General features: G+C 36.5%; 1 protein-coding gene across 6 annotated transcripts in view; it reads left to right on the top strand.

Annotated features, from left to right (window-relative positions):
• The window catches only part of Zfp62 (ZFP62 zinc finger protein), a 23,598-nt gene extending 1,804 nt beyond the window's left edge, over positions 1–21,794 (top strand). For 4 of the 6 annotated variants that reach the window (XM_046466420.1, XM_046466425.2, XM_046466421.2 and 1 more), the window contains exon 2: positions 8,638–12,498. In XM_046466420.1, the coding sequence (XP_046322376.1) occupies positions 8,638–11,414 (2,777 nt within the window). In that variant the 3' untranslated portion in view covers positions 11,415–12,498. Of the gene's footprint in view, positions 1–7,880; positions 8,018–8,637; positions 12,499–20,119; positions 20,190–21,154 lie in introns of those variants that run through there. The other 2 variants (XM_046466424.1, XM_046466422.2) reach the window with 2 other exon arrangements.

Here is a 21,794-nt window from a genome sequence, read left to right as displayed (position 1 = left end):
TTTCTTTCCTTCTTTGCTTACTCCTTAGTCCCAGCTTTCATTTGCCTGTTTCCTCGTTCTAGGTTCTCTTTCTTCTTTGTTAGTAACCATTTTGTGGTACATTCTCTCTCATTTTCTTTCTCCAGTTATCTCCAAGTCAAATATAATCCAAGAACTTAAGGGACAGAATCCCAGTGTGACACTTGAGATAGTAGATTGCTTTGTGAAATATTGTTGCCCCTTGGAAATTCAGAGTAGTGATTGATATGTTGTACCTGTTTCTTGTTGCAGTCTGTTATTATAGGAAAGAATTTTCAGCCCCCAGAGTGAGTCACAGTTATGCTCATGTGAGTTGTCTAGGTTCTTAAGAAGTGGCTCCTGACTCTGGTGCAGAGACAAAAATTGAGTTCACGTTCTTACTATCAGCATGTACTTTTGTTGGTAATGGTAGTAGATCACAAACTATTTGTTGGTACTGGAAGAAATGCCCACAGGTGTAAGTGATACACAGTTTTGTAAAGAATGAAGAGCATTCTGTGACTGACTTTGACTAATTTAACCAGATATTCAGGGTCATGATCCCTGTTGAAAACTGGTTAGAGAGGGGTTTCCCATCCAGCTTTGAGAACTTCTAAGAAATTCGGACCTTTCTGGCCCTCTCTGTGGAAGAGTTGTGATTTTGGAGTAATTCCTTTCTTGTGTCATAGGGGACATATGACAGCCCCACATTAGTCTTCCTGATTTTAATAACCTGCTAGAACTCCAGGTCTTGATTCTCTTCCCTCTTAATCCATGCTCCCACTGGAATTAGTATGAGTGATCTTTCTTTTCAGGATTCTGCTACATTTGTCTCATTTTTGCTTTTTTTTTTTTAAATTTGTTGAAGTATTTTAAAAGTAAATTCTAGACGCCATGCCATTTTACCCATGCATATTTCAGTTGGCATATTTTTTTTTTAAATGGGGACCTCTAACAGCTACAATACCATTATCACACCATCCCAAAGTAACTCTGGTTCCTTTATATTTTTGAATAGGCAGTAGGTTGGGAAACTACTGGGCCTGTAATCTGTGGGTATGGACTATAAGTTAAGAATGAGTTTTCCCTTTGGGGAGGGTACTGGAGACTAAACCCAAGGGTGCTTTGCTATTCCACTGAGCTACATCCTCAGTTCCCTTTATTTATTTTGAGATAAGGTCTCACTAAGTTGTTAAGAGTCTAGCTAAAGTTGCTCAGGCTGGTCTCAAATTTATTATCTTGCCTCAGCCTCCTGAGTTGTTGGAATTATAGACATAAACTATTGTACCTGACTGATTTTTACATTTTAAAGGATATTTTAAAAAAAAAAAACAATAAGCACCATCCTATATGGCCCACAAAGCTTAAAATATTTGCCCTTTGGTCCTTTACTGAAAATGATCACTAACCTCTGATTTAGTAAAATAAATGATCTTTCAAAATCCTTACATACATTTGCTTTTCCTTTGTCTAAAACTCCTGAGACAAGTCTGTACTCCTTAGTATGAGTCCGACCCTAGTACATCCCTTATTTTTGCCCACCTGTCCAGCTTTGCCAACTGTCCTGTGTTCCAGATGTCTAGTGGGTGGTGAACATCAGTTGTTTTACACTTGCTCTTCCCTCTTACTTACTCTTTTCTTCCCACCCTCTTTCTAGTTCTTCTAGGCAGTCTTTCCTTCCTGTACCCCCCACCCCCACCCATTTCCTCTATCTGGACTCTTTGTCTCTGTCATTTTTATCTCATTGATTGTTTTCCAGTGAGGCATTCCTTCTCCTCTGCAGGGACCTTGATGGCTAGACCTTGTCTTATCTCTCTTTATTTCTAGGAATAGCTCAAGACCAGGGTAAAGAAAGCAAGGTATGGATCATAATCTAAGTTTCTTGTGCAGCATTCAGCCTCAGAGATAACTAGAATGCATTTTCAGTATTGCTTATGAGCATAAATTAATATTTTGTTACATTCTCTTTAAGGCCTTTAGTTTTTAGCAGCACTTACTCCAGTGCTATCTTGGTGTTCTGCATTTTTGTTTCACATTTTCTTAGTTGTGATACTGATTAATTTGAATTTTGAGCTGTTTTCAGTGAATATGTTGATCTATTTTCATTTTACTCAATAAGAGGAGTGAACTACACTAAATGATAGACATTATGCACCTATCCAAACTGAGATGATTGAACAGAACCAGAACCAGGAGATCCCTGGCTTATGACTAGCATAGAGAGGTATATAGTTAAGTATTTGTGATTACATGCAGACTAGGCCAGTCAGCAGCCAATCAGATAATCCCGAAGGACATGAAAGGAGCTAAGAATCTGTTAAAAAGTTCAGAGAAAGGGCAGACTCAGAATCAGTGCATGTAGTGGCAATGAGGTGATGAGAGTGGCGTGGTCTATTTTATGTTCAAAGAATCAGTTTTAAGTGGTTGGATGCAGAAGACTGGCCTGGGAAATGTGTTACTTTGTTTTTTGTTGCTCTAACAAAATATCACAGATTGGGTAATTTATAATGAAGAGAAATTTATTTCTCACAGTTCTGGAGGCTAAGACATCCAAGATCAAGATAAGATCAAGGCACTGGCATCTGGTGAAGGTCTTTATGCTGTAACCTCATGGTGGAAGTCATAACATGGCAGAACAGCAAAGAGAGAGGGGCAGAATGGAGCTGAACTTGCCCTTTCACTTTTTTTTTTTTTAATGAATATTGAACCTAGGGCACTCTACCACTGAACTATATACCTGGCCCCCTTTTTGTTTTTATTTTGAGTCAGGGACTTACAGAGTTGCCCAGGCTGGCAACTTGTTATCCTCCTGCTTCAGCCTCCTGAGCAGCATTCACCACTGTGCCAGGCTTAAGCTTGCCTTTTTATAAATAACACAATCCCAAGATAATAGCATTAATCCATTCATAACAGATGCAGAGCCATCATGACTTTATCACCTCTTAAAAGTCCCACTTCAGTCAGGCTTCTGTGGTGTGCTTTTATAATCCCAGCTACTCAGGAAACTGAGGCAGGAGAATCCCTTGAGCCCAGGAGTTGAAGGCTAGCCTGGGCAACATAGCAAGGCACCATCTCAAAGAACAAACAAATAACAACAACAAATGAGAGCCACACTGTTTGACACACATTTATCATTCCAGCTACTGGGAAGGGGTCCAGGCTGACACAGGAGGCTCACAAGTCCCAAGTCAGCCTGAGCAGTTTAGCAACACCCATCTCAAAATTTAAAAGCCAGTGGTGTAACTCAGTGTTAGAGTACCCTGTGTTCATTCCCAGTACTATAAATAAATAATTTTTCAAAATAAGAAAGAAAAAGATGCACCAGGAGTGGTGGCACATGCTTATAATCCCAGGGATTCAGGAGGCCTGAGGCAGAGGATTGCAAGTTTAAGACCAGCCTTGTCAATTTCATGAGGCCCTAAGCAATTTAGGGAGACCCTGTCTCAAAATAAAAAGTCTGGGGATATAACTCAGTGGTAAAGTGCCCCTGGGTTCAACCTCCAGAACCAAGAAAGACAGAGGGAGGTAAAGAAGGATGAAGAAAATGAAAGGAGGGGAGGGGTAGGGAAGACCCATTTCTTAATGCTGTTGCAATGGTGGCAATTTAATTTCAACATGAGTTTTGGCGGGGACATGCAAACCATAGCAGGGAGTGATCAGGTATGCATTGTATAAAATTCTTAAAAGCTATTGGAAGAAGAAGTGGACAGGCATAAGAATGAAGGCAGATAGACTATATAGTAGCAGCTCAGAAGATAATTTAGAAGGGTTTAAACTAAGGTCTTAGCAGCAAAAATGGAGATGGAGGCAGAGGTGGGAGCTTGAGAACTATTTAAGCAATGGAATCAGCTGGTTTTATGGGCTGTTTTGGAGTAGATTAGGAAAATAAGAGTCCCCCTTCTGGTTTAGGCAAAGGGAGGAGCGGGGGTGGATAATTTGGTCTGTAATTAAAGATAATTGTAATCAGGTCTGTAATTGAAGAGAAGGATCTGGGACAGAGATGAATATCTAAGAGACAGCTTATAGGAGTGGTAGGAGTTTTGTCTAGGGGTTAGTATCTAAGTATATAGAGTAAATTGAGAAGATTCAAGATGGAACAAGGAGGCCAGCAGCATCCAAGGGACAGCAGTCTGGGGAGCAAGCACCTGACCTAGAAAAAGCTAATTCAGCATTGTCTGAATAGAAGAAATCAGGTTAATTCCACAGGGCTAGAGGGGAGATGGGACACGAAGACCACTTTATCAAGATACTAGTAGGAAACAGAGTGGTGAAAGTAGTACAAAGAGGAGAATTTTTTTTATAAATTTACAAAAAAAGGTACCCTTTAAAATTCACCCATAGTTAACGTTTACTTCATTTTATTGTCTTGCTCTTTCATAGATACAATATTTTTTTCAATCATTTAAGGGTAATTTATAGATATCCTTCTGTGCACCAAACCACTCCTATCCTATCTTCCTGAATGTATATAGTCAAATATTATGTTCCTAAGTTACATGAACTAGTTCTTTGTATTTGTTTCCTCCCTGTGGTTTTGATATTCATGTGAAACACAAATGAGTTCATTTGTTTCTGTTTGCTTTTTGTTTTTGCAATTTCCCCCTTTCTCATCATTAGGGATTTAATATTATTCTTTGAATATGCAGAACATTATTATACTATATAGATGCTATATAGATGCTATAGAGTATATTTCTCCCCTGTCCCTTCTGCTGTCTTCTCCCACTCCACCCATTTAAGTAATGACAATTTTCTGGTATTTCTGTAAAGATAAGTAGATAGCTACTTTTTTTTCTTTACTTTCCTTTATTTCTTACACAAACTTTAGCATATATACTCTATTTCACTTTTACTTTATAATACTGTGTATCCTGGAAATTGCTGCATGTCAATAGGATGTTCCTCATCATTTTTTAGTACTGCATTTTGCATATGTGCCATAGCATAATCATCTGTACTCGAACATTTATGTAGTTTTCCAGATTTTGCAGTCATAAAAATGTTATAATGAAAAAGAAAAAAATGACAAAATAAACCAAAAACTAAAAACAAAAACAACAAAAAATATTATAATGAAAAACTTTGTGCTATACTTTTGTTTTATTGGAAGTGTTCTTTTAGTATAAATTCCTAGAACTGGAGTTTTGGAATTAAAGGGGAAATGTGTATGCAGTTTTGTTGGATATCGGCAGATTTTCTACCCACAGGAGTTGTACCTATTTGTATTCCTAGCAATGTATGAGAATACTTTTTCTTCACAACCTCAATAGAATATTTAATCGCATTTTGAATATTTGCCAATGTAACAGGTGCAAAATGGTATCTTACTATAGTTCTTATGTTTCTTTCATTAGTGAAGTTGAATATCTTTTCATGTTTAGTATTTCTTTTTGTGAATAATCTCTTCATATCTTTTGCCTGTTTTTCAGTAGGAATTTTAGTCTTATTTTCTTTCACTTTTTGAAAATTCTTCGTATAATAGGATATTGGCCCTTATATATGTTATGTTGCAAATATTTTCTTCTATTTTGTCTTTTATTTCTCAATTTTGCTTATAGTATTATTACCATAAAATCTTATTTTTATGTGGTTAAATTCAGTCTTTATTTTGCATCTTTATAGAAAGCTTTCTCTATACCCAGGTTATAGAGGCATTCACCCATGTTTTGTATAGCTTTTTTATTTAGAGCTATGTTCCATTTGGAGTTTATTCCTATGTATGTTATGAAGAATGGATATAATATCTTTATCCAGATGGCTTTGTAGTTGTTAAAACATAAAAGATGGATTTTACCTAGTAATTTGAGATACCATCTTTACCATTGATTTCTATGTGTAGTTGGGGAAGTTTCTGAACTTTCTTCTATTTATGTACCAGTACCACACTATTTTAATTATAGAAGCTTTATAGTATATTTTAATATCTAGTATGACTTGTACCCCCTTAGCCTTTTTTTTCTTTTTTTCCCTTAACAATTTTTTGTGGGTTTTTTCTTTTGTATTTTTTTAAAGGAGAAATTTGGCTTTATTACTATAGAAGCATAAACATTTTTCTGTCCTGGAGAGTATAAGTGGAAGGGACAAAGTTGAAAAGGAAATGAGTGGACCAGGACCTGATATGTATGGGAACAGCATTCCGAGCACAGATGTATTGCTGCTAATGGTTCTGGAATTATACCCAAATAGTAGCCCTCACACTTTAAGTGACATGGACCACTTTATCCAAAGTAATAAAAGGAAGCAGGGAAGTAAGCCATGCCACCATTCTTCAGTGACCTCAGTTGATTCTTACTTAGTATTTAATATTATATAACATTTAATTACATAATAGTCATTTTGTGATATTCTCTCAGCTGAAACACCTTTTGATTTAATGTCTACTGAATGATTGTCTTCCTAGTGATCTCCTGAGTTCCTAACTGCTTCTCCTGTTTTGTAAAATTTTTTAAAAAATTTTTAGATGTTGATGGACCTTTATTTTATTCATTTATTTTATATGTAGTACTGAGAATTGAGCCCAATGCCTCACACATGCTAGGCAAGTGCTGTACCACTGAGCCACAACCCTAGCCTCCCTATTTTGTAAATTTTAATTTGGAGTCTTTTCTATCCATAAGTTAGATCATGACTGTTTCTTTTACTTTTTCTTTCTTTTAAACGGGGTTTTGCTGTGTTACTGAGGCTGGCCTCAAATTTGCAATCCTCTCTCCTCATCCTCCAGAGTAGGGATTACAGACATGCCACTGCCCAGCTTGACTGTGATTCTTTATTCATATGTACTCTAAAATATATATTTTACCTTCTTTTTATTGCTCCTGTTTCCTCCTAACATATTTACTTATAGAGTTTTCAAAGTACGATTATCCAAATTTCAAAGTAATTATCCAAAAATCTGATATGCATTCAGGATAAGAGGAGAAAATACAAAATTAATTAAATCTAATCGAAAATGTCTCATTGTCTAAGGTTTAGGAGTAACTAGCTTAGAATAATTAGAATAGTATCTTTTCTTCTCAGGACTTAGTATTTTAGTAGGTAGGTACGAATGGAAAACAAATGATATGTAGTATGACTTCAAGGGAACAAAGATCTTAGAATCTGTTTTTGGAATTTTACCTTTTCTGAGTCATGTGCTTTAATCACTCAGGTTTAAACCTCAATCCAATAACTCGACTTGAAATAACTCGACTTCATTTTAATAGTCCAACAAATAATTATAACATATAGCACTCACCAAAGAACAGGCACAGTTCTCTGTGCTTTTACACATATTATCATTTAATATTACAACAACTCTATTGCCTTCATTTTACACAGGAGCAAACTGCTGTATAAGGAGATTAAATAACTTTCTCAGGGGCATACAGCTGGGTATTTGAACTTAGGAAGTATTCCATTAATTCTTTGGTTACCAAAAGGAATTGGTTCCAGAACACCCCCACATACACACAGACACCAAAATCTGCTGTAGATATTCAAGTCTTTATATAAAATGGTATAGTGTTTGCATATAACCAACACACATCCTCCTGTGTACTTTAAGTCATCCTTTGATTATTTATTATACCTACAGCACTGTAAATGTTATATAAATCTTTCTCATTCTGTATTTTTTAGGGAATAATGGCAAGAAAAAAGTCTGTACACATTCCATGTGGATGAAATTTTGTTTTTCTGTGTAGTTTTAATTCATTATTGGCTGAATTTGCAGATGCAGAATCTGCAGATATGGTGAGCCAACTGTATTTTCTTTGCTCATTGGTTCATGGTTTTGCATCTAATCTTTGATTTGCCCAATAGTTAGCCTGTTTATAAGTAGGAATAAAAGCTTTATGGCCGGAACATGTTCTTTCATGTAGAGTTCTTCCCTAATCACTTTCCAGGGCCAGTGTTTTCCTTGGAGGGAAAGTCCGGAAGGAAACCAACTTAAGGCAGCTGCAGGTTGTTTTCTTTCTAATCTCTGCAGTGATCATCCTCATGATTTCATAACTACAACCACCTCCCTGATACCTCTACACAGGTACTGATTTCTTTAGTTTGCCTGTCCTCTGCTGATTATGTGTAACTTTCATAATTAAAAATAAAAGTTATGCAAGGCACAGTGTCACATGCCTGTAATTGCAGTGACTTAGGAGACAGAGACAGGAGGATTGCAAATTTGAGGCAAGACCTTGTTTTAAAATAAAATACAATTTAAAAAAATTTTTTTAAAAAGGACTGGAGATATAGCTTAGTGGTAAAGTACCCAGTACCACCCTCCCCACTCCCTAACTTTTATCTTAATAATCTTTCTGTCTCCTGTTCTTCAGAGATTTTTCCCTACCTTCTGTTCATTGTTCCATGACTAGGTTAATTGTTCAAAAATTGATCAGTGTTATCTGTTATTCTGTGCATCATTTCAACTTGCTGTCATGCTAAACTGTTATGCAAGAATTGGAAAGCTCTTTGATCTGAAATTCAGGGCTCTGGTTTTAACAGAAATTTTGTCATGTCTACTGTTACATCTCCAGTATTTAAAATGGTATCTATGGTGCATGCAGTCAATAAATATTTATCAAGTGAATGAATGAATTTTAATGTTATTCTTCCAGTTTTTTCTAAACAAAGTGAACAGGTATCATTTTCATTTTCTTGGTTTAGTGTCACATTTGAAGACGGGCACTGAGGATGAGGAATCAGCTGAAAAATATGAAAATGTTGGAAATGCAGAATCTAAGTGGCCAAAAATGGAAGGTCTTCACAAGGATCATATGCAGGAATCTATTGATAAAACTCATGATTGGGATAGCAAGATAGGGAATCAATTGGAAAAGCCTGAGTGGAAAAGAATGAAGGAAGACAAAAGTGGCATCAGGGAGAAGATTGACAAAACCAAGAACACGACAAATATAAAAACAGAACGAGATGAGGCATCTGAGAAAAGCTTACATCTGAGCTCAAAGCATGTTACACATCAGACTGTCCCTATGGAACAGAAAAGCAGTGAACAAGGTAAATGTGTTGAGAGCATTAATGGAAACTCTCATGCCAGCCTACAGCAGAATACCATTGCTCTTAAGAAATCACATAAATGTGATGAGTGTGGGAAGTCCTTCAAATATAATTCCCGCCTTGTTCAACATAAAATTATGCACACAGGGGAAAAACGCTATGAGTGTGATGACTGTGGAGGAACTTTCCGGAGCAGCTCCAGCCTTCGAGTCCATAAACGGATCCATACTGGGGAGAAACCGTACAAGTGTGATGAATGTGGGAAAGCCTACATGTCCTATTCCAGCCTTATAAACCACAAAAGTACCCATTCTGGGGAGAAGAACTGTAAGTGTGATGAATGTGGAAAGTCCTTCAATTATAGCTCTGTTTTGGACCAGCATAAAAGGATTCATACTGGGGAGAAGCCCTATGAATGTGGTGAGTGTGGGAAGGCCTTCAGGAATAGTTCTGGTCTCAGAGTCCACAAAAGGATCCACACAGGGGAGAAGCCCTATGAATGTGACATCTGTGGGAAGACCTTCAGTAATAGCTCTGGCCTGAGGGTCCACAAAAGAATCCATACAGGTGAGAAACCTTATGAATGTGATGAGTGTGGGAAGGCCTTCATTACTTGCAGAACACTCCTAAATCATAAAAGTATTCACTTTGGAGATAAACCCTACAAATGTGATGAGTGTGAGAAATCTTTTAATTATAGCTCTCTCCTTATTCAACATAAAGTCATCCACACTGGAGAGAAACCTTATGAATGTGATGAATGTGGAAAGGCCTTCAGGAACAGCTCAGGCCTTATAGTTCATAAAAGGATCCACACAGGAGAGAAACCTTACAAGTGTGATGTCTGTGGCAAAGCATTCAGCTATAGCTCTGGCCTTGCAGTTCATAAAAGCATTCACCCAGGAAAAAAAGCTCATGAATGTAAGGAGTGTGGCAAGTCCTTTAGTTATAACTCACTTCTTCTTCAACATAAGACTATTCATACTGGAGAGAGACCTTATGTATGTGATGTGTGTGGGAAAACTTTCAGAAACAATTCAGGCCTCAAGGTTCACAGGCGACTTCATACTGGAGAAAAACCATATAAGTGTGATGTGTGTGGGAAAGCTTATATCTCACGCTCTAGCCTTAAAAATCACAAAGGAATTCATCTAGGGGAGAAACCTTATAAATGTACCTATTGTGAGAAATCCTTCAACTATAGCTCTGCACTTGAACAGCATAAAAGGATTCATACAAGGGAGAAGCCCTTTGGGTGTGATGAGTGTGGCAAAGCCTTCAGAAACAATTCAGGCCTTAAAGTACATAAACGAATCCACACTGGGGAGAGACCTTACAAATGTGAAGAATGTGGGAAAGCCTACATCTCACTCTCAAGCCTTATAAATCATAAAAGTGTACACCCTGGGGAAAAGCCCTTTAAGTGTGATGAGTGTGAGAAAGCCTTCATCACATACCGAACCCTCATAAACCACAAAAAAATTCATCTTGGGGAGAAGCCCTATAAATGTGATGTATGTGAGAAATCTTTTAACTACACCTCACTCCTTTCTCAACACAAAAGAGTCCATACTAGAGAGAAACCCTATGAATGTGACAGGTGTGAAAAGGTCTTCAGAAACAACTCAAGCCTTAAAGTTCATAAAAGAATACATACTGGGGAGAAACCCTATGAATGTGATGTGTGTGGAAAAGCCTACATCTCACACTCAAGCCTTATTAACCATAAAAGTACCCATCCTGGTAAGACCCCCTATACATGTGATGAATGCGGAAAAGCTTTTTTCTCTAGCAGAACACTTATAAGCCATAAAAGAATCCATCTTGGAGAGAAACCCTTCAAATGTGTTGAGTGTGGGAAATCTTTCAGTTACAGCTCACTCCTTTCTCAACACAAGAGGATCCACACAGGGGAAAAACCCTATGTATGTGATAGGTGTGGGAAGGCATTCAGGAACAGCTCAGGCCTCACAGTGCATAGAAGGATCCACACAGGTGAGAAACCCTATGAATGTGATCAATGTGGAAAGGCATATATCTCACACTCGAGTCTAATCAACCATAAAAGTGTCCACCAGGGGAAGCAGCCCTATAATTGTGAATGTGGGAAATCCTTTAATTATAGATCAGTCCTTGACCAACACAAAAGGATTCATACTGGAAAGAAGCCATACCACTGTAATGAGTGTGGGAAGGCATTTAATATCAGATCAAATCTCACCAAGCATAAAAGAATTCATACTGGAGAGGAATCTCTAAATGTGATAAATGTGGAAAGTTATAGTAGCACATCCCAGAAGATAATCTACGAGGGAGGGAATGTTCTGGATGGGACCAGGATGAGGATGCCTCTGTGGGAGGCAGAGCTTACTAAGTCTCAAAGAACTCAAATAGAAGAAAACCCTTATGAATGTAAGAATTTCTGAGGCCCTTATTCATGGCTTACAAATTTCATAGTATAAGTGAAACCATTTTAGATGATCAAGAGTAATCTTTACTATGTGATTTTCAATCATAATCAGCAAAGAAGGCTCCAGTGTTAAAGTAGTTGAGCCCTTTTGGAGTGTAAAATAGTCCATTATGGGAATAAAACCTATCAAAAACAATGGGATATTTTTAAATCCTCAAAGTGAGCAGACATTTCTGGACATAAAAATGTATATGAAGAAAGAACTTCAATTAGAAATCACAAAGTCACCATTAGAGAGTTCATATTTGGGTAAATTTTGTGAATAGAAATGTAGGAAATTCAGACATAGCTTTGCATCCCAATAAGATTGTATTGGTCAGTGGGGAAAAAAAAATCCAAGAAGAGCCTCCAAAGGGCAAATTCAGGGAGAGATAGGCTTCAGGGAATATAAATTTATTTATTAGTAATCATGGATTATTAACAATGTAATTGAATGGTTTGGGGGATAGGATGAGAAAAATTTGGATTTCCTTGTAGTAAAGTAAAAAGCATAAACTTATAAATCTAACAGGAGTAGGAGAGTATTATAAAAATGCAAATTGAGTGAAATGTATATTGTAATTCAAGAGTTGAATGGGTGAAAATTAAAGTTTCAAATGAACCCCCTCAATAAATGATGACTGTGTGATGAGTGAAAACCTGGTATTCACATATTCTACCATAAAAGGTCCTACAATGGAGAGTATTTTGCCATCTTCAATAACTAATGGAACATGAATCTTCAACATGAATTTGCACCTTCAGAAAGAATCAATTCAGGGATTCCTGTGAATAGGAATGTTGGGAAGGAGAGCATTTTATTGTGGTAGCTAAAAAACTAAGTAGCTACTAGTAATCGAGAGAGGAAATTCATGTTTCTAAATCTTGTCAAATGTTTGTTTTGGAATGTGTTGTAAAGATTTCATGCACTACATGTGTATATTGTCTGTCGTAAAATGTTATGAATACTTTGTTCAGGGCTCATTCTGCTCTGCCATAAAGACCAGGTAATTGTGGTGAGGTAAGATTGAACTCCAATAAAGAAATTCCTCAAATGTAAACAGGCTGTGACTTACTTTAGATAGAAAAATATACAGAGCCATTTGTGTGTTATATTTTTGTGGAATAAGTTATACCAAATCTAAACCAGAGAGAACATCAGGACACTCATACTACAGCCTGGTAACTTAGATTTTTACCTGATGGTGCCTCCACTAGAAGAAGCACAGATAGATTTTGAGGGGACCACAGGTAAGCAATGTGATTCTTATCTTGGGGCCAGATCAAAACTTGTGGGAGTAGGCAGGCCATGTGAGAAATCACCCCACAGAAACAGTTTGTTAGGAACAGGTAGAATTTAATATAAAATATTGTTAGCTATGTAGAAGTGTTAGCTAGGTAACTCATGGTAAAAGTAAACTCTTCTGAGTTAACTAACTTACCCAAAAAGACTGTGGGTGGGGCTTATCAGTAGAGGCTAAATTCTAAGTCTGGTCTGTGGCTTCAGAATCTGTGTTTATAAGAAAACAATCTCCAGCCAGATTGTTTCCTATCTCATTAGGATTCCTGTCACTGCAGCCAGATAGTTTCCATGCTGCTTTCTAGGAGCACTAGAGAGTACTGTCTTCTAATACCTGTAGGTTTTGATGGATGATATAAAGAAAGGAGGAGATGAAGTATTTCTACCACTCAGTTCCACTTTGAAATGCCATGACCACAGTTGATGTATGTCCTTTTCTACATATGACACTAGCAAACCTGACTCTATCCAATATAGATTTGAATTAATTTGCTCAGCAAATACTTGTTAAGAATTTACTAGGCACAATCCACTGTCTAAGCACCAAATAGGGAGAGGATAGAAGCAGGAGTACCTGGGAGACAGATATAAGAGAAAAAGATCACAATACCTTTCTATTGAATGTCTGAACTAAGCTAACCTTTGTAGGTATTCAGAGGAAAGTGAGCACAGCCAACAAAGAGGGAGGCATGAAAGACATTGAGTTGATTTTTCTTTCTTTTTATGGGGAGGAGGAGAAAAGCCTAAATAGAGCCAGCAGCACATGTGTTTAGGTATCTGGCAGGGTTGGTGTTTGGTGAGTGGAGAAAAGGAGGCCTTAAGAGTATCCATTCCCAGTAGTTGCTGTGATACAGATTGGCCTTTTATTAGTTGAAGATGAAACCAGCTCTGACTTCTTAAGACAATTCTGTTACCTGAAGTTTCCATGTGCCCCATGGCCAGGGCAGTCAGGATGCCTGTTATTTGACCACCTCCTGCACAGTTCCAATTCATTGGATTCCAACCAGACCTAGTACACTGCCTAATTTCAGGGAGGCAGGTTAAGTAACAAAGTAGAGGTTGGCCACCTTTCAGATGTGAATCCTAAGCACTCCAGTGCACTGAACATGAGGCATGCACCTACTTCAGTCCCCATCTATTTAGATGCTTGGAAAATGGGCCCCTGGCCTCTTGACCCAGGCCTTAAGTAGTTCTAGGGCCAGATAAATTGAGCTTATACAGATACTGAGTATATCTGGGGTCTCTTGGTCTTCAGCTGCCCCAGGTGGACATCAAAGAGCAGATCCAATTAGTTAGGCTGAACCTACTCAGGCCAGTGCAGTAATTTATGGTTGTGAGGAACCACCCCTACCCACTTAAGAACAGAGAACAATATGCAAGGGCATGGGGAGCAAAATTTGCCAACTTATAGTTAAATCAAACACTTTTTTTAGTAGGTAAATAAGATATTCATAAAAGCCTAAAGTGATTATATTATATAGAAGGGGGAGATCAAGATGTTGTTTAACTCTAGATTTCAGAGTCAAATGTACATGGGAAAATGTCATAGATGAGCATTAAAATGACAAAAATACACTATAAAAATGAATGAAAAACTTTGTAAAGGGAAAAAAAGGTGGGACATTACTTTCTTTTAAAGGTAGGCTTTTATTTGGATCAGTTTGGGTGTCTTTAATTTGCCCTCTTGGTCCATTTAGGCTGCCGTAGCAAGAGACCACAAACTGAGTCAAATATATTTTTCAGCTCTGAAGGCTAGCAAGTCTGGATTATGTGCCTAGTGAGAGTCCATTTCCTGGTTTGTAGATGGGAACTTCTTCCTGCATCCTTACATGTAACAAGATAGAATTTGTTACATACATATATGTACATGCACAAAATATAACAATACAATTTGGCCAATATCACTCCTCAGCATTCCTCTCCCTTCACCCCCTGATCCCTATTTTCTGATTTCTCTTTGTTATTCATGAGATCCCCCTTGCTTTTCTTTTCCTTTTTCATGAGGCCTCCTTTAATAAAGGGCACTAATTCAGTTCATAAATGGTGTACCCTTATGACTTAATCACCTCCCAAAGGTGCCAGTTCCTAACACTATCACTGAGTTGGCAATTAGGTTTCAACAAATGAATTTGAAACAATTTGACACATTTAGACCATAGCACTGCCCCTCCCTCTCAAAGCATGGAGGCTAAAAATACTGGTTTTAAAAATGGGGTCCTATAATTAAAGAGGTGAACACCAATACAGCTTTTGTTCTAGACTGCTAATGCTGTTCAATGGATGCTAAATCAGAAGTTCAAGGCCAGGCCCACCCAAAATGATGAATCTTACTAGGAGATCTTTCTGCAGTTGATCTGGGTTCCCAAAATGCCACCCTCTCAAGATAAGATGAATCAGATATGACCCCACTCCCCCAAGTGTAAAGACAATTGCCTTGTTACTGAGAAAACCAGTAGAAGAGAAAGGGGAAGCATTCCTGATGAGTTGTGATCACAGATCTAGACCTTTACTCAGATCTAGGTAAAACAACCTGACACCTGGTAAACACACACACAAAAAAGGATTTCTTCAATTCTAACCTCAGGGCTTATAAATCATTTTTATTTATTTCACCAAACAGTCAAAAGATAAGCACATAGAAAAATGGCAACATAAATGAAAACCAAGAAAGGAACAGACCCACATAGACTTCCCATACTGAATTATCAGGTATATTTACGAGAACATCTGTGCTTAAAATAATTAAAGATGTATTTGGCAACAGAGTGGAACATACAGAAAAGAGAATTAATTGAAAGATATGTTAAGATGTCCAGGATGCAGCATGGAAATAGGACAATACAGGAGATGGGGAGGCTTCATTGAGAAGTTTTTGTATTTAGTCATAGTCTTGACACAAGAAAAGGGAAAGACATTGGGCTGAGAATTTTTTAAAGTCGATGAAAAATATGCCTACTGATTTCAAACCCCAAAGAACACAAAGCAAGGTAAATTTATGAAAACCACACCTACAGATATCATAGTGTTACTATAGAAAATTATTTCATATGTCCCATCATTCTATGTAGCATTGAAAGCTTGGGACTTAATGGGTTAAAGAGGAAAAGGTCTTGGCAAAAGACAAAACAAAAATTACTATCAAAGAAACAACTGTTGGTTTCCTCAGCAATAAAAGCCAAGAGTGGAATTAACTGTAGTATAAAGATAGAAAATAACTCAACCTAGAATGTTAATAGCCAATGAAAAAATCAAGAATGAGGACAAAATAAGCACGTTTTTTAAAAAAAATTTCATTTGAGAAAATATTTATTTTATTGATCCCTTCCAGGCCCTCACTAAAGGAAATTCTAAAGAACTTACAGAAGAAAGGCAATACCACAAAGAGTTATGAGATGTAAAAACTAAGGAAGAGCAAAAAGTAGGAAATGTGGGCAAGTGTAAATGAAAGTTTTACATAAAATAATTATAATCTAGAGTTGTTAAAGTAGACTTAAAACACCAGACAATAACAAATCAAGAAAAATAAAGGATTGAGGTGGTCTATGAATATAAAGTTTTTGAGTAATCTTGTAATTATAAAATCTAGGGAATCATAAAGTAGAAAGTCTAATTTTGATACTAGTGGATAGAATAAGAGGTTTTTTTAAATGAAAATCGCAAATGAAAGAAAAGTAACAATTTATAGGTCAAAGAAAAAAACAGATGGTAAATATTTAAGCCAAAAATATCAGTATTTATATCCAATGTACTTCATCAGGACAAAAATACAAGACCCCACTCTGTGCTGTTTAGAGGAGACTCAAATATAAGGACCGTTTGAAAGTAAAAGAATAGAAAGAAAATATATAAAGAAAATAGTAGTCAATAGAAAACTGCCATATCTTGACTAACATTAGCTGAAATAGAAACTATGGCACAAACCATTCCTAGAGATAAAGAGAGCCATTGCTTCAAGAAAAAAAATTCAGGGGAAATATTAGGAAGATATAACAGTTTTTAAGTTAGTACTTATCTAACGATATGGCTCAAAAGTGGGGAAACATTCACAAAACTCAAAGTAGTTGAAAGATTTTTGACACCTCTCTCAGTAATTAACAGTGCAAGCAGACTAAAAATGAGTAAAGATATGGTTTAAAATCATTTAAAAATATGATTCACAAGCAATCTAATGGATATACATGTACTATTATATCAAGAATACATATGCTCTTTCAAACACACATGAAACATTTTTCAGAAATTGACTATGTGCTGAGCCATAAGGTAAATCTCAACAATTTAAAAGGATGGAAATCAGGGTAATTCTGTCATGCATTTAAATGAGAAATTAATAAGAAAGATTACTAGGACATTCCCATTATATTCAGAAATGGACAAATACATGAATAAATCATGGTTCATAGATAAAAAATATTTTAACTGAATGATAATAAAAATGCCACATACCCAAACAGTGGGAAGATGCTTAAGCAGTGCTTAGAAATTTATAGCTTAAAAATATTTTTAGAATATCAAAAACTTGGTAATCACCTAAGCACCACTCAAAAGGTTAAAACAAATCCCCCCCAAAAATGTTAAAAAGTAATAAAAAGCAGAAATTAACAAAATAGAAAAAATAGGATTAACAAATCCATATGTATGTTTCTTTAGGAAGACTACAAAATTGACATAACTCTCATGAGACTGATCAAGAAAAAAAAGAGAAAGCACAAATAACCAAAGTCAGGAATAAAAAGTAGGGGGAAATATACAGCAGGGTAAAATTTCCTTCTCTGAACATACACTGACTCCCTTGCTCCCTGAAACTAAGAGAATACCTCACTTCCTCTAAATTCCTTGAGTCAACAATTCTGAGAACAGGATGTAACCGTCTAAGATGAGCCAAATCACAAAGAAACAGCTCATTTTTGTAAAATTACAATGCCTATACCTCACCAATGCTCACCAAAACCATAGTGTGCACTGTTGCTTGTGTTTCTTAAAAACTCATTCTGGGGCTGGGTTTGTGGCTCAGTGGTAAAGTGCTTGTCTAGCATGCATGAGGCACTGGGTTCGATTCTCAGCACCACATACAAATAAATAAAAGAAAGGTCCATTAACAACTAAAAATATTTAAAACAAAAAACTCTCATTCTGCATAATTGGAAAAACATTCCCTTTGAGAACTTATCCTGTTACAAAAGTTTCAAGATAGCATTTTTTGGGCATATAAATCTAGGAGAATGTCTTAAGTTTGATGTTACAAAATGCTATCACATTAAAGCCATAAGAAGGTATTATATTGCAATGTTATGCCAATAAATTAGAAATTTTAGATAAACTGAGAAAATACCTAGAAAAACATAACTTACCAAAATATACTAAAGGGCTTACATCTTGTGGATATGGGGAGTATGAGAAGGAGTATGGAATGTGTTTAGTCCTCTTACAGGAGAGTTAAGAAGAGGATGAGGGAAGAAGGGAAAAGAAATCATGAAGGCAAAACCTGAATAAACAGTGAATATTGAAGAGCCTTGCACAGAAGCACTCATCTTGATTTCTTTTTTTTTTTTAATTTTTTTTTGTTGTAGTTGGTCACAATACTTTTATTTTTTTTATTTTTATGTGGTGCTGAGGATCAAACCCAGGGCTTTGCACGAGCTAGGCGAGTGCTGTACTGCTGAGCCACAACCCCAGCCTTCACTCATCTCAATTGCTATTAGTGAATTTGTCTAAGATGAAAACCTAAAATGTAATTTTATGTAGTTCATATGTGGGGCTTTTACCATAGTGGTAAAATGGTACTAAATACTAGCTATATGATGCAAGGGAACTTTTCCTCATGGGATTAAAAAACATCTGGGGAACACCTGAGGATGAGTTAGCTGAGGCTAGAAAATGGAGACCTGAAGTCTGCATAAGGACATTAAGAATTTGGAAACAGCTGCCCCCAGGGAAGTTCCTGGGAGGACTCTCCATGGCTCTACTTGCCTCAGCTCAGGGACTTAGTCCAGAGACATGTTGAAGAAAATAGAACATTTTTAATTCAATTTATCTTCCCACTGAGACACTGTTCCCGTTTATACCTCACAGTTCTCAGGCCACGAATAGTATTGGTTTTGCCCAGGTAGCAGTTAGTATTAAATCCATGAAGAAAGTCAACCAAGTATAGTCAGCACTTAACCACTGAGCCACATCCCAGCCCTTTTTAATTTTTCTTTTGAGACAAGTTTGTTTAAAGCCTCACTAAATTGCTGAGGCTGGCTTTGAACTTATGATCTTCCTGCCTCAGTCTCCTGAGTTGTTAGCATTACAGGTGAGCACCACTGCACCCAGCTCCTATATCTATCTGTGTATTTCTATATCTATCTGTGTAATTGGTGCGTTTTAGTTGTAAAGAATGGTAGGATTTGTTGTTACATATTCATACATGCACACAAACTTTTCTTTCTATGCTTGTATGTCCTCAACCATCTTTTGTCAAGATAATGGAAACAAACTGTTGTAATGAGGTTAGAAAAGTTAATATTATTAGAACCCTAAGAAGAATGCCTGCAGTGAGAATTATTTGTTATAAGGATGAATCAGTAAGTCTGGCTGTATAATGGCTCCTGTCCAAGGACATCTAGACATTCAGACAATAGAAGACAATTCCTATCTGAAAGTTAAGAAAACCCTTCCAAAAAATCACTCCATATGCGCATACACTTTGAGAAGAGATGTGAGAAAAAAAAATTTTAAATATAGTTTCTCAGTGGTATTTTGCTTCTAAGCAAGCAATCTGTTGTTTTTAAGCAAACATGCTTTGTTTCTGTCAGGGGTTAGGGAAAAGAGTCTCCCACTTGAGTCCAGGAATGAAGAGTGCTGGGTGAGGTGAAAGCTGCTACATACATGCTTGCTTCTCTGGCGTAGGCAGCCTTGCCCACTTATGCTGAACACATTTCACTTCTCCCCCGTGTTTTCTTGGAAATCCCCAAATATCCTGGAGCTTACTCAGAAGTGTTGGCAAGAGCCAGGCTTATCATGGATCATCTTAACCATGGATATTTTTTTTTTTTTTGAGTGTTCTTTAGGATCTAAAAGGAAGAGGCCCTGGGGTTGTAGGCAAAGTTTCTTTGGTCTTGAATGTAAACCTTAAGGGAAATATTCCAGTCAATGAAATAATTATGAATTGGTTTCCTGTCCTGTCTATAATTTTTCTATATGTAAAATTAGAAAATGACTGACTCATAAGTTACTTTAATAATCTGGTTTCTTTTCAGATTGTATAAATCTCTCATATTTTACATAAAGTTATTTAAAGGTTAATGAAAAAGAACCCTGTATTTTAATTTTAAAAATTTTGTACAAACATTATTGTTAAATTGACTTAATGATTTGTCTTTTTTTTTTTTTTTTTTAAGTTAAAGGAGATATTGAAGACAAGAGCCTGAAAACAGGAAACAACATAGTAGAGAAGATCAGCAAAGTCAGGTTGGTATTTTGGAAAGAGGGAAAACCTTTGGTATGAGTGAACAAGAAAAACCAGGAAATCACAAATAATTAAAGAGAAAAATGAAAACTGGGAATGCACAGCCGATATCCTATGAGTTATTTAGAAGTATATTTTTACTGTTCCAAACATATGGGGACTTCCTAAGTTATATTTTAGTTATTTCATTGTATTTGGAAAACATACTCCATGTGGGGCTGGGGTTGTGGCTCAGTGGTAGAGTGCTTGCCTAGCATGCATGAGGCACTGGGTTCCATCCTCAGCACCACATAAATGTAAAATAACCTAAAACTAAAGGATAAATATTTAAAAAAAAACTCCATGTGACTGCAATCAAAATTTGTCAAGATTTGCTTTATGGCCTAGCATGTTTGACCTTAGTGAAAAGGTTCCTGGGTACTTGAAAAGTACATGTGTTTTGCAAATGCTAGGTGCAGTTATCTATATAAAGGCATTAGATTGAGTTTGTAATGGATTAGTCATATCTTCTCTGCTCTTGATGAATTTTTGTCTGCTTATTTATCAATTAATGAGATAATTGTTGAGGTACTTTCTTCTTAGAATTCTGTGAATTTAGATTTATTGAGACCACACAGATAATAGAATTGTTATATCTTCTTAGTCAATTTCAATTTTATCTTTATGAAGCAAAGCTCTATCTCTAGTATAATACCTTTTCTTACTTAGTCTCTTTTCTCCTAGTATTAATAACACTGGCTTCTTTTTGATTACTCTTACATGGCTTATCTCTTTCCATTCTTTTACTTTCAACCTTTGTGTACCCTTATGTTTTAGATGTGCCTCTTAGAAATAGCATATAGTTGTTGTTGTTTTAATTTAATCTAATAACTTATTTTAATAAGAGGATTTATATTTTAATATATAATTAATGATGGCTTTGGGTTTAAGTCTTATTAATTCCTTTTTACCTACTTTCTTTTTTCAGATTAGATTAAAATTACTATTGATCAGCACAAATCATGGAGCTCCTAGTTTCTAGCATCTTTATCAGGAGACTTCTTCCTCTAAAAACAGTGACTCAAGCATATTACAACAGAAATGCTACAACAGCAATACTATGATGAAGACTTTTCTTTCTTCGTGTGGTCTTATTACTCCATCTTCCCTCCGCTCCCCACCACAAAAAAAGTTTTTTGACTATTAATGTGGAAAAAGTGACACTATTACCCAGTTCCACTCTCACCTCTACCCACATCTGGAAGCTGTTATGATTGGGGCATGGTTTGAGTGTGCCCCCCAAAGATTCCATGTCCTAGAAGTTCAGTGATGGTGTTGAGATGGTAGAATCTTTAAGAGGTAGAGACTAGTGCAAGGCAATTAGATTACTCTTGGGAGGAGTTAATGCTGGTCTCCTGAAGTGATTTAGTTCTCAAGAGAGAAGGTTGTAATAAGGTGAGCAACCCCCACCTCACCCCCATGTGCTTGGCTCCTTCTACACATGACTTTCCATTTCTCTGCTATGTTTTGATGCAGTAGAGGCCTGTCACCAGGACATTGGCTCAATGCTATTTGGACCTTCTAGTCACCAAAATTATAAACCAAATAAATCTCTTTGTTTTATAAGG

This window comes from Marmota monax, unplaced genomic scaffold, assembly GCF_021218885.2.
Source record: "Marmota monax isolate L192 unplaced genomic scaffold, Marmota_monax_Labrador192_F-V1.1 WCK01_AAM20220418_F8-fsc00331, whole genome shotgun sequence".
In the NCBI taxonomy this organism is placed as follows: Eukaryota; Metazoa; Chordata; class Mammalia; order Rodentia; family Sciuridae; genus Marmota; species Marmota monax.
Note: the sequence above shows the minus strand (reverse complement) of the source record. Positions and strands in the feature narration are given on the sequence as shown.